The sequence below is a fragment of the Conger conger genome, chromosome 3 (assembly GCF_963514075.1).
Source record: "Conger conger chromosome 3, fConCon1.1, whole genome shotgun sequence".
Classification (NCBI taxonomy): domain Eukaryota; kingdom Metazoa; phylum Chordata; class Actinopteri; order Anguilliformes; family Congridae; genus Conger; species Conger conger.
Genome location: NC_083762.1, coordinates 53,653,807 through 53,668,436, shown reverse-complemented (window position 1 = coordinate 53,668,436; position 14,630 = coordinate 53,653,807). Strand labels below are relative to the sequence as shown.

The 14,630-nt window shown below is 42.1% G+C and overlaps 1 protein-coding gene across 3 annotated transcripts in view; it reads left to right on the top strand.

Annotated features, from left to right (window-relative positions):
- The window catches only part of LOC133124178 (gamma-aminobutyric acid receptor subunit gamma-3), a 258,881-nt gene that overhangs the window by 150,864 nt on the left and 93,387 nt on the right, over positions 1-14,630 (top strand). For all 3 annotated transcript variants that reach the window (XM_061235139.1, XM_061235140.1, XM_061235141.1), the window contains exon 4: positions 3,058-3,278. In XM_061235139.1, the coding sequence (XP_061091123.1) occupies positions 3,058-3,278 (221 nt within the window). The remainder of the gene's footprint in view (positions 1-3,057; positions 3,279-14,630) is intronic.

The following is a 14,630-nucleotide window of genomic DNA, read 5'->3' as shown; positions in this document are numbered from 1 at the left end:
CTTTCTATTTTTGCTAACTGCCTTTTTTTGCCATGAGCCCAAATCTTACATCTGGGTGTGTACATTCATGTAGATGAAGAAAGTGATAAGGATGAATGTGTCTGATGAAGAAGAGAAGGTTGTTGAGAGTGCCCGGCAGTTCTCTGTGGTTGCTTGGATACCCTCTGGCTTATTTGTTATTTGCCGTCTGAAGCCTGCACATCAAGCGGCTACAAGAAGCTGCAATTTCTCATCGTTGTTATGACAGCCAGGATCCTGCTTTTATCATCCATTTTAGGGTCTTGAGATATTTTACCTTGCTTTCAAATATAATGAAACATACATGCATAGCCCTGTTCTGAAGAAACCCAGGCTGTTGCTCCTCTACTCACAAATGGAGGAGATACAGACCTTTGTGCAATAGCCATCTGCTTTCAGTATCCCAGCTTGGGATATGTATAAAAGGACAGTGGGCAGAAATTGTGACCAAGTCATTGTTATGCAAGTCATAAGTAAGTCTCAAGTCAAGTCCCAAGTCACCAAGCTCAGGTCAAGTCAAGACACAAGTCCCTAATGTTGGGTGTCCTGAAGTCCTGATGTCTCAAACGTTAGGTGTTAAACAATTTCACTTCAATTTAATTCAGGTAATATCATATTGTTTCATTATAATAGTACATAAATAAACTACACAGATAATATTAGAGATAATTGTTTATTATATTCTAATTTGGACAACAGTTGGATTTTTGGACTGAATGGACTGAAGTAAAACGAGCTGTTCCGGGGTTTACTCTGCGCAGAAGTGAGGCTTACTCTGTTAGCCATCTTTGTGAAATACTCCCTTGACCTAAGCCTATGCTTAGTATGTTTTATGTTGGGTGCAGTGTCATGCTTTGACCACCCCCTGACTGACCTCAGACAGAAGAAATGAAACCTAAGAAATCAATTGTAATGAAACCAATCCTCTTTAAAAACATTATTTCAGTTACAATTGTAATATTGGAGTTGTAATATAGGAAATTATAGGTATTTATTTTGGTTTCATGAAACAAGTAAATGTGGAGTAAACCCACCCATCTAAATGTTTGATTGGCCCTACGCGATGCTTGTGCATATGTCGTGATGCAAAAAAAAAATACACAAGAGAGGTATATCCCGCATAAACATTGAGAAAACATTCACAACAAGTCTCTCGAGTCATCCAGCTCAAGTACAAGTCCAAGTTATAGATGTCATGTCTCAGGTCAAGTCACAAGTACTTTTCTATTTAGAAAGTCAAGTCTGAAGTCATAAAATTTGTGACTCGAGTCACACTTGAGTCCAAGTCACGTGACCCGAGTCCACCAATCCAGTATTCACTTGTTCCTGCTCCATCCCTTCACGAGTACTTAACTAACTTACTGTAGACCCCTTCGGAACCAAATCAAATTCAACCTCAGGGCTTCAACTAAAGTTCCAAAAAAAGCAACCATATCACCATTAAATAACGTGTTCATATAATATTGAATACTGCACAACTGTCCCACATTTGTTCTTGCTTGGTTATTGCTGCATTCCATAGAAAGTTGGAGCTTTCTGAGGGAGAAAGCAACCTTGGCAAGTATATAATTGCTATTTTAGTTTAATAAATAATGATGTCGACATTTTATTAGCTAATGCTGTTAGCTGTTCTTGGGTATTAAAAGTGCATAAACAGAATCTAACCAACATATCCACATTCTACAGACATTGTTTAAAAACGTATAATACTTACATTATGAGATATAAACTGTGCAGCTCCATTGTTCGTTTTATTATTAAACTGCTCATGCTTTCTTTAGGATACGTTAACCAATTTCTCAGCACTTAATTCACTGTAAATAATACTCCATAGCAATGTAAATAGTGCACGTTTTTAACAACTGCACCAAGTAACTCTGCTTAACTCAGGGGAACAGCTAACCCTGAGCCTTGCATTCCTCTTTAAGCGTCTTATGTTGAAATTGGGAGGGGAAAAATCAGCTCTTGTTGCAACCCCTTATTTCTGATACAGCATAACTGGCAGTGCAGAAATGATGATACAGGCAGAGCACGATGACTTCTCAATCTTGATGATGCGCTGAATCTTGTGAACTCCCAGATCATGCCCTGTCACTGACAACTGGTGTTTGGCTGAAGTATCTGCCCGGACTAGAAATTGCTGCCTGTGAGCACTCGTGAAGAAGAGTGACAGCATACTGACCGAGTCTGGCTTCCAGCACACCAGTAGCACAGAGGTCATGTTCCACTGCTGTTTGGGGCTCGTTGATTTTATTCCTTTGTTTTTCTGATTTTACCTGCACCAGGCTTGACAATTTTTCAAAGTTACTAGCCACTGAGCATTTTAACCAGCCAACCCCCATAGCCAATACAATTTAAGTGCTTAGATATCTATCCATAACTGTGTGTGTATGCTGTGTGTGTGTGGCTGTGCGCATGTGAATAACCATATGCTGTGACAATAACTAGTTTTCTGTGATTGGTGCTGCAATCATAGTCACTTCCATGTTTTCAGAACTGGAGAATCTGAATACATGCTCCCCACTGCCATGGTGGATGGTGTAACTTTTATGTGAATAGTGATGTGATTTGTAATACTGAATTGCTATAAAGTTTTTTTATCATTATAGGCAAGAGATGGAATGGTAGAAATATTTTTATGCAACCATTATCCTGTCCAAAATTACCTTGATTCATGATATTAGCTTAGTGTTGTAAAAATATGCTGAAACTTATTGTTAAAAAGTACCACAGCATACTGCAGTCACAAATCTAGCAGTCCCAGTATGGCATAGTCCATTTAGGAACTTCCCATTTTTTAACCAAGCCAATAAAAGACAGTGAAAAGTTTTTAAGAAACATATTTGCAGCATCCAACATTTGCAAAAATATATCAAGAAAGTTGTTTAACAAGGCATTTAACAAAATACAATTACAGTTTTATGAGCAGTTTGTAAATCACATTAAGTTGATACACTCTAAATTCTAAATTCCATAAACGCATCAGGATGACTCAGCTGTTGCCAAAATTCTAACAATAGTTTTTTCTTATGTTTACAGGAATACCAAATCGACATCATTTTTGCTCAGACATGGACAGATGCCCGTCTTAGATACAACAGTACAATGAAAATATTGACTCTGAACAGCAATATGGTGGGACTCATCTGGCTTCCAGACACCATCTTCAGAAACTCCAAAAATGCAGATTCCCATTGGATTACAACACCCAATCAGCTGCTTCGAATATGGAACGATGGAAAGATCTTGTATACGTTAAGGTAAATAGTATTTTTTTCACATCACATCTGAACCTGTTCATTTTTAACAATTATGTAAAACATAATAATAATAATAGCTGATCAGCATCTTTTGTCTTCCTACAATCTTTTTTTTGGCAACACATTTTGCTGTTTATTCAATACAAAAATCTTTCAACATGTAACCAATAATAACCCACTACAGACTGTATTTTATTTGTCATCATGAGCCATGAGCTTGTGTTCTTCTGAAAAAGTAATATCGATTGAACCTACACATGTGCGTTCAGTGCATGCTGAGTAGGTACATGCAGAGCATCTTGGCATCCATAGGTCATAATGAATTTTGGAAAAGAGGAAGCCTATTTTTTTCTTTCTTAGTCTGGCCCACAGAATGGTGCAATGTGAAGCACATGCCAGTGGCTTTCAGCTAATTGGAATATCTCAGTGCTTGTGAGAAGACCATATTAGCGATTTGTAATGCCAAAGAGGGTATAAAATGTATTATCACTAATAAAGACTCAAATGTCTGTCTGCATTCATGTATGCATGACTGTATGTGTCTTTGTGTTGTTTTGTTGTTGTCATTTCTCATTTCATTGTTGTTTGTTCAAATTAGATGCAAAAAAATGAAATGAATACAAAAACAATGAGAAAGAAATGTTATTTATTAATGTCACTTATTAAAGTATTTCCATGGGTCTTCCAATTTCAGCACTACCTTTTATACCTTATGAAGCTTTTCCTTTCAAGGAATTACATTACATTACATTACATTATTGGCATTTGGCAGACGCTCTTATCCAGAGTGACGTACAGTTGATTAGACTAAGCAGGAGACAGTCCTCCCCTGGAGCAATGCAGGGTTAAGGACCTTGCTCAAGGGCCCAACAGCTGTGCGGATCTTATTGTGGCTACACCGGGATTAGAACCACCGACCTTGCATGTCCCAATCATTTCCCTTAACCACTACGCTACAGGCCGCCCTACGCCCATTCCTCAATGGATTAAAAAACATAGATGTTTGTCAAATATATAACAATATATGGGGCTGAGAACTAGTAGCATGGCCACGGCATTGGTTGGTTGCATAGGGAGAGAGAGAGAGTTGCCACAATTGTTGTTTTATGTAAACAAGTGCTTTGGCAATGCAATGAAGCTTATTTGAATATGAGAGAGATTGTGCTTGTGCAAATGCACTGCATTTTAGAATGGTGTCCAAACTGTTGAAACCCTTACCAAAACAAACATATATGGTTATATACAGTACAATCATGGCTGGAAATTAAGGTAGCCCAAGGCGAGTGGTTAAGACCAATGGCGAGTAAAAAAAAGAACGCATCCCGTTGGGCAAGTGGCAATTAGAAAGTGGGTTACGGACTACAAACCGAAAATTAATTATTAATCTCTTATGTTTCTGTACGTTGATGTGTGCCTGTGGTGCCGTCTTAAATGTCAGTGTCACGACAACATGTGTCTGTCTCTCCCTGACCCCCCTTGGGCTGGGGCTTCCCAGTCAGCCAATCAATTTGAATTTGGTATTCAACACTGTTCTGTAGTGCGAATGCTTTAATAGGCAAGACAAGTACATGAATTGCTTCAAAATGCATTGTTTGCTTTCTAATATTCCACTGCCACCAAAGAGTTCTACACCAAAGAACTCCTCATCAAAAGAGCACAACTGAGAACATTGTAGAAAGATGAATGACTGTTAGGGACAGGCCAGGCAGGGACCGTCTTATTATGTCGTGCTCTGTCTGCCACGCACAAAAAAAATGTGGGTAACACTTTACAATAATGGTATATGAATTGATGTTAACTAACTACTGATAAGTTCATCTGTACAGCTTTGTGTATTTGTACATCATTAATTCATGTTCACAACGACATTAGTTTTTTCCCAAGGCACATTGGAAAGAAAATAAATCCATTCTCCTCATTACAGTTCTCCCGAAAAACATGTGTTCACATGATCAACTCAGAAAACAATATGGATGTCCGCAGTAACATCTTCACACTTTGTTGTTGTCTTCACAAGGAACACATTCAAAAGTTCATCAACAAATAGGGCCATGGTCTTGTCTACATACACTGCAATCAAAGCTATGCAAGATAAAATAATTAGTGGAAACACTTATTCATGCGATTATCCAATCAGCCAATTGTATGGCAGCAGTGCAATGCATACAATCATGTAGATATGGGTCAGGAGCTTCAGCTACTGTTCACATCAGACCATCAGAACGGGGAAAAAATTTGATCTACGTGACTTTTACCATGCAATGATTGTTGGTGGCAGACAGAGTGGTTTGAGTATCAAAAAACCCCAGTGAGCAGCAGTTCTGCAGACAGAAACACCTTGTTGATGAGAGACGTCAGAGGAGAATGGCCAGACTGGTCAAAGCTGACAGTAACGCAAAGGTGACAGTAACGCAAATAACCACATATTAAAACAGTGGTATGCAGAACAGCATCTCTGAACACTGAAGGCATCATAACTCTAATTGGATAGGCTATAGCAGGGGGGGATGAAGACAGCCTCCACGTGGCCCCCCCTGTGAGTAACTAAAGAGTAGCTGCAAGGTTGCATGCTCTTAAGTGAAACAAATGTCTTCAAAGCGTCTACAGACCCTAGCCCCAGCGCTAGCACTCCTCCAGCTCAACGTCGAAGGTCTCACCATCGCCAAGATCGACATCCTTGAGCAACTAGCCAGCAAAAATGATGTGACTGTGATCGCCCTGCAGGAGACCCACCAGGAAAACAAGAACATCCTAAGGGTTCCTGGGTACACACTGGCCGGCCACACCACTGACAAACACCACGGCATTGCCACATTTGTCCGCGAGGATATGGCCTGGTCAGCTGCAGGACAATCTCCAGAGGGCGCAGAGCTAGAATGGATCTCAACCAAAGTACAAGACATTACCATCGTCAACATCTACAAACCACCTCCAAGTAGGTTGGTGCCAACATCACTACCACATGCCCCAGCCCCTGCCGTGTATGCTGGCGACTTCAATAGTCATCATACTGACTGGGGGTACAGCAGTTCCAACGCTGATGGTGATTCCCTGTTAGACTGGGCCTCAACGGTTGATGCGGCACTCCTATACGACCCAAAGGAGCCCGCCACCTTCTACTCTGCACGCTGGAACAGTACCACCAACCCAGACCTGGCTTTTGCGAAATGGCACAACAACCAGTCACTTCCAGTGAGACACATCCTGGACATGTTTCCCCGGTCACACCATCGACCCTCCCTCATCACCATTCCATCTGTGGTCCAGCCTATACAAGGGAGGGATGTGAAGAGATGGAACTTCCGGAAAGCGAACTGGGAAGGTTTCTCTAAAGAAGTGAACAGGGCAGCTGCTAGTCTGCCACCCCCGTGCCCCAACAACCTGAACGATGCCTACGAGTCATACTGTAAGATGCTTCTGAATGCTGCCAAGAAGAACATCCCCCGCGGCATCCGCAAAGCCTATGTCCTCTGCTGGGACGACGAATGTGAACACCTACTTCACGCCCACGCAGAAGCTCAAAACATCGAGGACAGGGACAAAGCAGCAGATGAGCTCTTCAGCAGGCTGAACGAGAATCGCAGGCAAAGATGGACTGAGACTGTAGAGTCAATCGACTTCACACACTCCAGCCGCCGGGCGTGGCAGACCCTGAACAAGCTGACTGGAAGGTCAACAACCCCAGCACAGTGTCCCATCACAGCAAACTCCATTGCGTCGCTTCTGCTGAGTAATGGCCGGTTCCCTAATGCAGATAAGGACTTCACCAGAACAACATCAGCAAGAGTCCATGAGCTGCTCAGGAACCCAGGATGCGACTTAAACTTATCCACTGACTTCACGGCTCAGGAAATCGAGCAGGCCATCCAATGCCTGAAGACTGGCAAGGCGCCCATCCATCCATGCGGAGTATATTAAACATCAAGGCAAGAAGGCAACCGATTGGCTTTGCTCCTTCCTCTCCGCATGTCTTCACCACTCGAAGCTGCCGAAGATCTGGCGTCGTGCTAAGGTGATCGCCCTGCTGAAGCCTAACAAGCCGAGCGACGACCCCAAGGGATACCGGCCCATCTCACTGTTGTGCATCCCATTCAAGCTCCTGGAACGCCTCATTCTGGCTCGCATCACCTCAGTGATCGACCCCCAGCTACCCAAAGAACAAGCAGGGTTTCGAAGTGGCAGGTCAACAACAGACCAGGTAACCCTCTTATGCCAAGACATAGAGGACAGCTTCCAGGCAGGAGAGAAGGCTGGTGCCGTCTTTCTGGACCTCACAGCTGCCTACGACACGGTCTGGCTACGTGGGCTACACATGAAGCTTCTGGAAACCATCCCAGATAAGCACATGGTGAGCTTTATAATGGAGACGCTGAGCAACCGCAGCTTCCGGCTACTGACCAGCAACGGCCAGAGCAGCAGGGTGAGAAAGCTCAAGAACGGTATCCCACAGGGTTCGGTGCTGGCACCTATGCTGTTTAACATCTACATCTATGACCTACCCCTAACAACATCAAGGAAGTATGGTTATGCAGATGACCTGGCCATCCTAACCAGCAAACCATCCTGGCAGGCAGTGGAGGAGGGCCTCTCAGAGGACATGAGCATCCTGTCTTCGTACCTGAAGGACTGGCGCCTCAAGCTCAGTGTGGAAAAGACCGTGTCTACAATGTTCCACCTCAACAACAGGGAAAGCAACCCGCGAAATTAACGTCATGGTTGACAGCGCCCGGCTACAGTCCCAAGCCTCCCCTACGTACCTCGGTGTGAAGCTCGACAAAACACTCATTCAAACAACACGTGGACAGTGCCAAGGCAAAGACCACCGCCCGCACTGCACTTATACGCCCCTTAGCCAGTACCACATGGGGAGCCACACAGAAGACACTGCACATCTCCACCGAGGCCCTGGTCTTCATGGCTGCCGAGTACTGCGCCCCAGTCTGGTGCCGCAGCTCCCACGTGAAGAAGCTGGACACTGCCCTCAACGACGCCTTACGGGCTGTCTCTGGATGCCTACGAGCCACTCCAACTCACCAACTACCTGTCCTAGCTGGTATCGCCCCAGCAGAGGTCAGACGGGAAGGAGCCATGCTGGCCCTTGCTCGGAAGGCACAGATCAGTGAATCCCACCTCCTCCACAAGACCATCACGGAGAGACCGCAGCGCAAGCGCCTCAAGTCCCGGCGTCCCTTTGCGATACAGGCCCAGGAACTGCTCAGTACAAAACCAGCTGACATCAGCAAGGCGTCCTGGGTCAAGGCAAGGTGGAGGGAACAGTGGAAAGCAGCAGAACCATCTAGGCTTCACAACTACATCGAGGATCCCACAGACGTCCCTGGTCAGCACCTGCCCCGTAAGCAGTGCACAACCCTCAACCGCCTGAGGACAGGCGTGGGACGCTTCGGTGAAGCAATGCAACGGTGGGGCCTCACGGACAGTGCCCACTGTGAATGTGGAGACCCCCTACAGACTGTGGAACACATTATGACCAGCTGCCCGAAACACCGCCCACCACATGGCGACCTAGGCCTGATGAACCTGGATGACGAGACGCTGGACTGGTTTGCTGCAACAGAGCTGAGGATCTGATGACATACGCAAGAAGAGAAGAAGATAGGCTATAGCAGTAGAAGAAGAAAAATTAGTCTAATAAATACCTAATAATGTGTATGTGTGCTACACTTTGAGCTGCATTCCATGTCTGAAAGGTGCTACACAAATTGTGTATTATAATTATTATTATTATTATATAATCTGGTTAGGGGGTGTGGTGCCTCGGGGTGAATCCTGAGGTGCAGAGAGTGGGCACAGCTAGGAACCAACACAGGAGATAGCAGATGTCAGAAAAAATACTTCTTTTTATTTTTTTCTGTGTTTTTTTTTCCGGGGTATCGGTGATAGCGCCCCCCCTCAGGGCAAGGGTAGGGGAAAACTGGAGAAATCAAAGGGGCCGTTTAGGCAAAAAATAAACGAAGATTCTTCCCAGACCGGGGTATTTTCCAGGGCTTCCTCCCTCCTCCCCTCTTCGGCCGCGTCAGGGCTGGCGGGAAACACAAAGACAGGGGGTGAATAGGGAGGTAATTTATCTGGCTCACGTGACCGGCGTCCGTTTCCAGGTCTTCGGTGTTGCCCTCCGTGAAGGTGGGGTCTTCCTCAGGTTCAGTATGGCTGGGCGTTGCAGGTCCTTCCTCTCCCTGCCTTCCACACTCTCACACGCTCAGGAATGGCACCAACTGAGCCTGGCTGCAGCCTCGACCGCGCCTTAAATCCCATTCCCTGCTCATTAGGAAAAGAGGCTGCAGCTGAGTCAGTGATTTTCCACTCTGCTCACTCACGTGCGCTGGCCGGGGTCCTGGACCGCAGGTAGAGGGATCTCTCTCCAAGGTGCTGATCTCCCCATCACATCTCTAGGCAGATATACCCCTTCGCACACCTCTCCCAAGGCGTGACGTCTGCGCGGTTGACCGGCACGGGCCCCTCCAGGGTTCTCCACCCACGTGGCACAACATTCAGGAGCAGGGGTGCCACAGGGGAGACTGATGGAAATGACAGGTTTCTCAGCTACAGTGGTAAGCTAAAGGTATAGGCTGTATATTACACAATAATACTAAACAGAAATATTTAATTCCATGACTGTTGTCTCATGCATGGCGCTGAATTTCCAAATGGGTTTCCAAGAAAAAAATCTGAACATGCATTCAAATAATATTTTTTGACTCGGAGCTTGTAATTTCCCAACGTGTTATGAACGCAGCATATAGCTACGGCTCAGCTTGCATAACAGAGTGAATAGGTGTTTGGATCATCATGAGTTAATGCGATAAACACAGGGACGTTGTGCAATTACTTGTCGTTTACTCTATAAAATATTGGCACAATTCACAAGTATTTTAGCGTCTGGGATAGTCAATAAGCAACTATTATCATAAACCAAGTTATAACACTCAGTTACATTATGTTTGAAACATCTCCCATGGTTATCCTTCCGGCAGTGCAGCCTACAGTAACATAATTTTTGCCACCAGGTCGGCTATAATAGGACTACTTGCAGAAATTAGAAATTTATTGTTCATGATGTTGTGCGCATTGTATTCGTTAGATATTTTAGCTGTGAAAACAATTCTGCACACCAGTTCAAACTCTTCTCGTTGGCATGGTTATACGAAAATAATGCACTCCCAATCTTGGCCAATCAGAATGCCCCATGTGCGGATCACAGTTATATCCACTTTCACTGAGGTTAATCTGCTGATTGGGCAGGCATAAAAATGTACATTCTAATTGATAGCGAATGGGTTACAGAAGGGTGAAATAATACATAATTAATGAGAAAAATATTAGTTACATTCTCTAAATTGTGAACAAATTTTAGGCTTCTTTTTTAGTCAGGCACAAATTAGCAGGCTAAGACTAGACTCTCATTGTCTTAAGCAGCAACAGAGGCAAAAAACGATCTAAGAGAAAATTTAAAAACTAGATTTAAAAACCAAAAAAAAAAAAGGCACACAAGTTCCATGTGGGAGCAATTTAGTGGAATACACCATGACGAGTCAAGTGCTGGGTATGTCATATGCAACAGCAGCTCACCATATCAGATTTTTAACCCCTTCCTATCATTGAAAAAGGCTCACTGACATGTTGACTCAACCTCTGCCTGTGTTTATAGTCCTTAAATGGAAAATTGAAATATTATTTCATAAAAAAAATATTTATTATTATTATTATTATGATTATTATTATTATTATTTCAATGCACATGCAGAGCCATTACAGAAAAGTAGGATAAAGATGTAAAATGTAAGTGCAGTAAAGCATGCCGTTTATAGGCCGACTATATAATATACAGTTGTGTTCAAATAAATAGCAGTGTGTTAAAAAAAGTGAATAAAGTGCAAATATTTTTAATAGCTTTTAGTTCAATATTTCAAACATAGCGGATACATTACACATTCAATTCCAAATGAAAGCATTAGCGAATTTTATCAAGTCTGCATTATTCTTTTACAGGAAACGAAGAAAAGGAATATTAATCTGTACAAAAAAATGGCAGTGTCGACATTTTTCTCTTCAAACTCTCTTCAAGCTGTATAAATTGAATACAATATTTAACTTAACTTTAAATTACTGAAATAATATTTCGTTGCATAATCATTGTTTTTGGTAACTGCTGTGCATCTGCGTTGCATCGAGTCAACCAACTTCTGGCACAAAGAAACAGGTATTTCAGCCCAGGATGAACAAACTACATTCCACAGTACCTGTGAATTTTTGGGTTTTGCTTCAGAAACTGCATTTTTAACAAGCAAAACAAAACTTTTAACAAGTTTTCAATGGGGTTGAGGTTGGGAGATTGAGCTGGCCACTCCATTACCTCAATCCTTTTTGTTTGAAACCAAGATGTTGCTCACTTACTCGAGTGTTGTCTTGAAATAGTGTTGAAATACCCATTTCAGGGGCATTTCCTCTTCGGCATATGGCAACATAATCTCTTCAAGTATTTTGATGTATTCAAACTGATCCATGGTCCCTGGTATACGAACCCAACACCTTAGTATGAAAAACATCCCCATACCATGATCTTTGCGACACAATGCTTCACTGTCTTCACAGTATTCAAGCCACAGTACCCGGGGGTCATCTGACGTACTGTCGACAATAACAATTTTACTCTCATCAGTCCACAGAATGTTATGCCATTTCTCCTTGGACCAATGGATGTGTTCCTTGGCAAATTTGAACCGATTCTGCACATGCCCTTTTTTCAACAATGGTGCTTTACGGCAGCTTCTTGCTGATAGCTTAGCTTCAAACATCTTCTGACTGTAACAGCACTTACAGGTAATTGTAGATCATCTTTGATCTTTCTGGAGCTGATGAATGGCTGAATCTTTGCCATTCTGACAATTCTTCGATCCGTTTTAACAGTAGTTGCTCGTTTTCTTCCACTTGTTTCAGGTTTTTGTTGCCATTTTAAAGCATATGAGAATTTTGGCTGAGAATCCTATAGTTTGCTGCACTTCTTTATACGCTTTCCCCTCTACAATCAACTTTTTAATCAAATGACGTTGTTCCTCCGAAAAATGTTTGGAACGGCCCATTTTAATTCCAATGGGGAAATTCATTAAAATTTTCTTCCAGGCACTTAAGTCAGCGGAAGTGATACACACTTTGGCTTTCTCAGTTCTGTCTTTATTCATGAACTTATTCAAAGTTGCTTCCTCCTTCAGGTTGACTAGTTTCAGAAACATAGGCTATATGCATGACATTTCTCACCTAGGCTTCTATCTGAAAGTCGTAATAATTACATAAAGTACTTTGTGACTACAATAGAAGTTAAAAAGCTTAATATAAATTAAAATTGCCTGACCAAGAGCGCAATACAGCATTTGCAGGGTTTGCTCCTCTTCGCAAGGTACACGTCTATTAATCACTGGAGGTAAATGATTCCATCACAACTAAATGGGAGGCGCTCATACAATTAAAAGGTCTTGTTGTTCTCAATGCTCTTCTTACAAAGATGGCTCGTTCGTCAACAAGAAGCTCGCTTCCAACAGCTGAGCTCATTTTTGCTGTCTGAGTGTGATTTCACCAGGTGGTTCATATAGGCATACATGTTATCCTCCTAACTTCAATTTAAACCTGGTATTTTACAGGTCTGTGTTTAAGACACTGTTGTCCTAGCAACAAGCTTGTCTAAATTGTGAAATCCCTTTATGAAACCGAATGTCCTGACTTTATCCCAAAACATCAATAATCTAATCGGGATAATTGAGTTAGCAACGTATGTGAAATAGGGCCCAGAAAACCCAGGGTTAACACTTATGTTCGCTCGCCAATCCTGTAATCTCACTTCGTAGTACACCCCCCAGCTCCATACTCAACATGGTTTGACCAGCTCAAACTATAGTTTGAAACAGATGGTAGTTTATCATTTCAAACTGATCATAGCCCACCAGGATTGCCCCCATTATCAGAAAAAGAGACAGAAATTACACACCTTACAAATAATTTTTTATCTGAGTTGTGTATAAATAGAAACAAAACATAACCATGATTCGAATGTCTGTTTCCCTCAGTATTTTAGTACTGTATTTACTTCCGGAAACAGACTTTGAAGACTTTCTTGATAATGCAAGCCTCTCAAAAGGGCACTGCTGCCCCCCTACTGTCGGAACCTGCGAGTACATGAAACCACTGTGGATTAGTGCGTTAACATTTGCCACCTGGTGATGGTTGTGCGAACAACAAAAACAAGAAATCTGCCGCTGCCAGGCAGATCTCCGGAGGCAAAACACCAAATGAAACACAAAACCACTATAATATATGGAAAAATATAATGTAATTTATTAAATAATACATTTGATCATATGGATGGACTGTACAAATAATAGCCTATAATAATGATAGCATAATCATAATAAGAAGCATGGCAACAACTTTATTGACCTATTTTCTATTTAATTTAAGTAAACCCATCTAATTTACTTAAATTCTCATGAGAGAAATCTCCCGTATAGGATATATTATTCTATACAATGTTAACTGCTTCAGCGATTGTATAAATATATTGATGAATCAATAAATTATAGACATAACAAGATATTAATATTTTACACATTTATTTTAAATGTAATATTTTTTATTTGGATATATAATTTTTTGTCTAATACTAATAATAATACAGAATATATTCCCCAATCAAGCCTTCAATTCATAAGCATTTTTGCTCTTAAAAACCAAATTTGACAATCTATAAACTTCTTTTTGGCTTAATCAGGCTATGCTGCATATTTAATTTAATAATATAATGTAATAATATTGCAACTATATTACATAATTACAAACTGCTCGACTGTGTGAAAAGATTTGTGGAACCCAGGTAATAAGATCAATTTGCATCTTCGCAGAAGAGATTTAAAAAAGGCTTTTCCTACAGAAGCATGCATAGTGACCTACTGGGCTTCCCTGGGAGTGTGTAATGCAGAGACGTGGTTTGGAAGGAAGAGATTTCACAGCTGAGCGGAGACTGCCCATCCTGCTGTATCCCAACACTTCATAAAGCATTTCCTTGGCAACAAGAGAAACAGCTCTGTTGCTAGGAGTCGAGTCTGCAGAGCTAGGGTAATCACCACCTGGGGCTGTGTAGAATCCCTCTTACCGAGTCATATTGTAAATCAATATTCATGAATGCAGCAGTTTGGATTACTGATATTAGATGATTAATAAAAAGGAACAATGGGATGTCACTTTCCTTATTAATTCTGCTTTGTGTGCGACTGTGGAACCGATGTAAACAAGGAGGCCATTTTGTACAGCCCCATCATCTTTTTAGTATCCTGGAAGGCCTGCTTT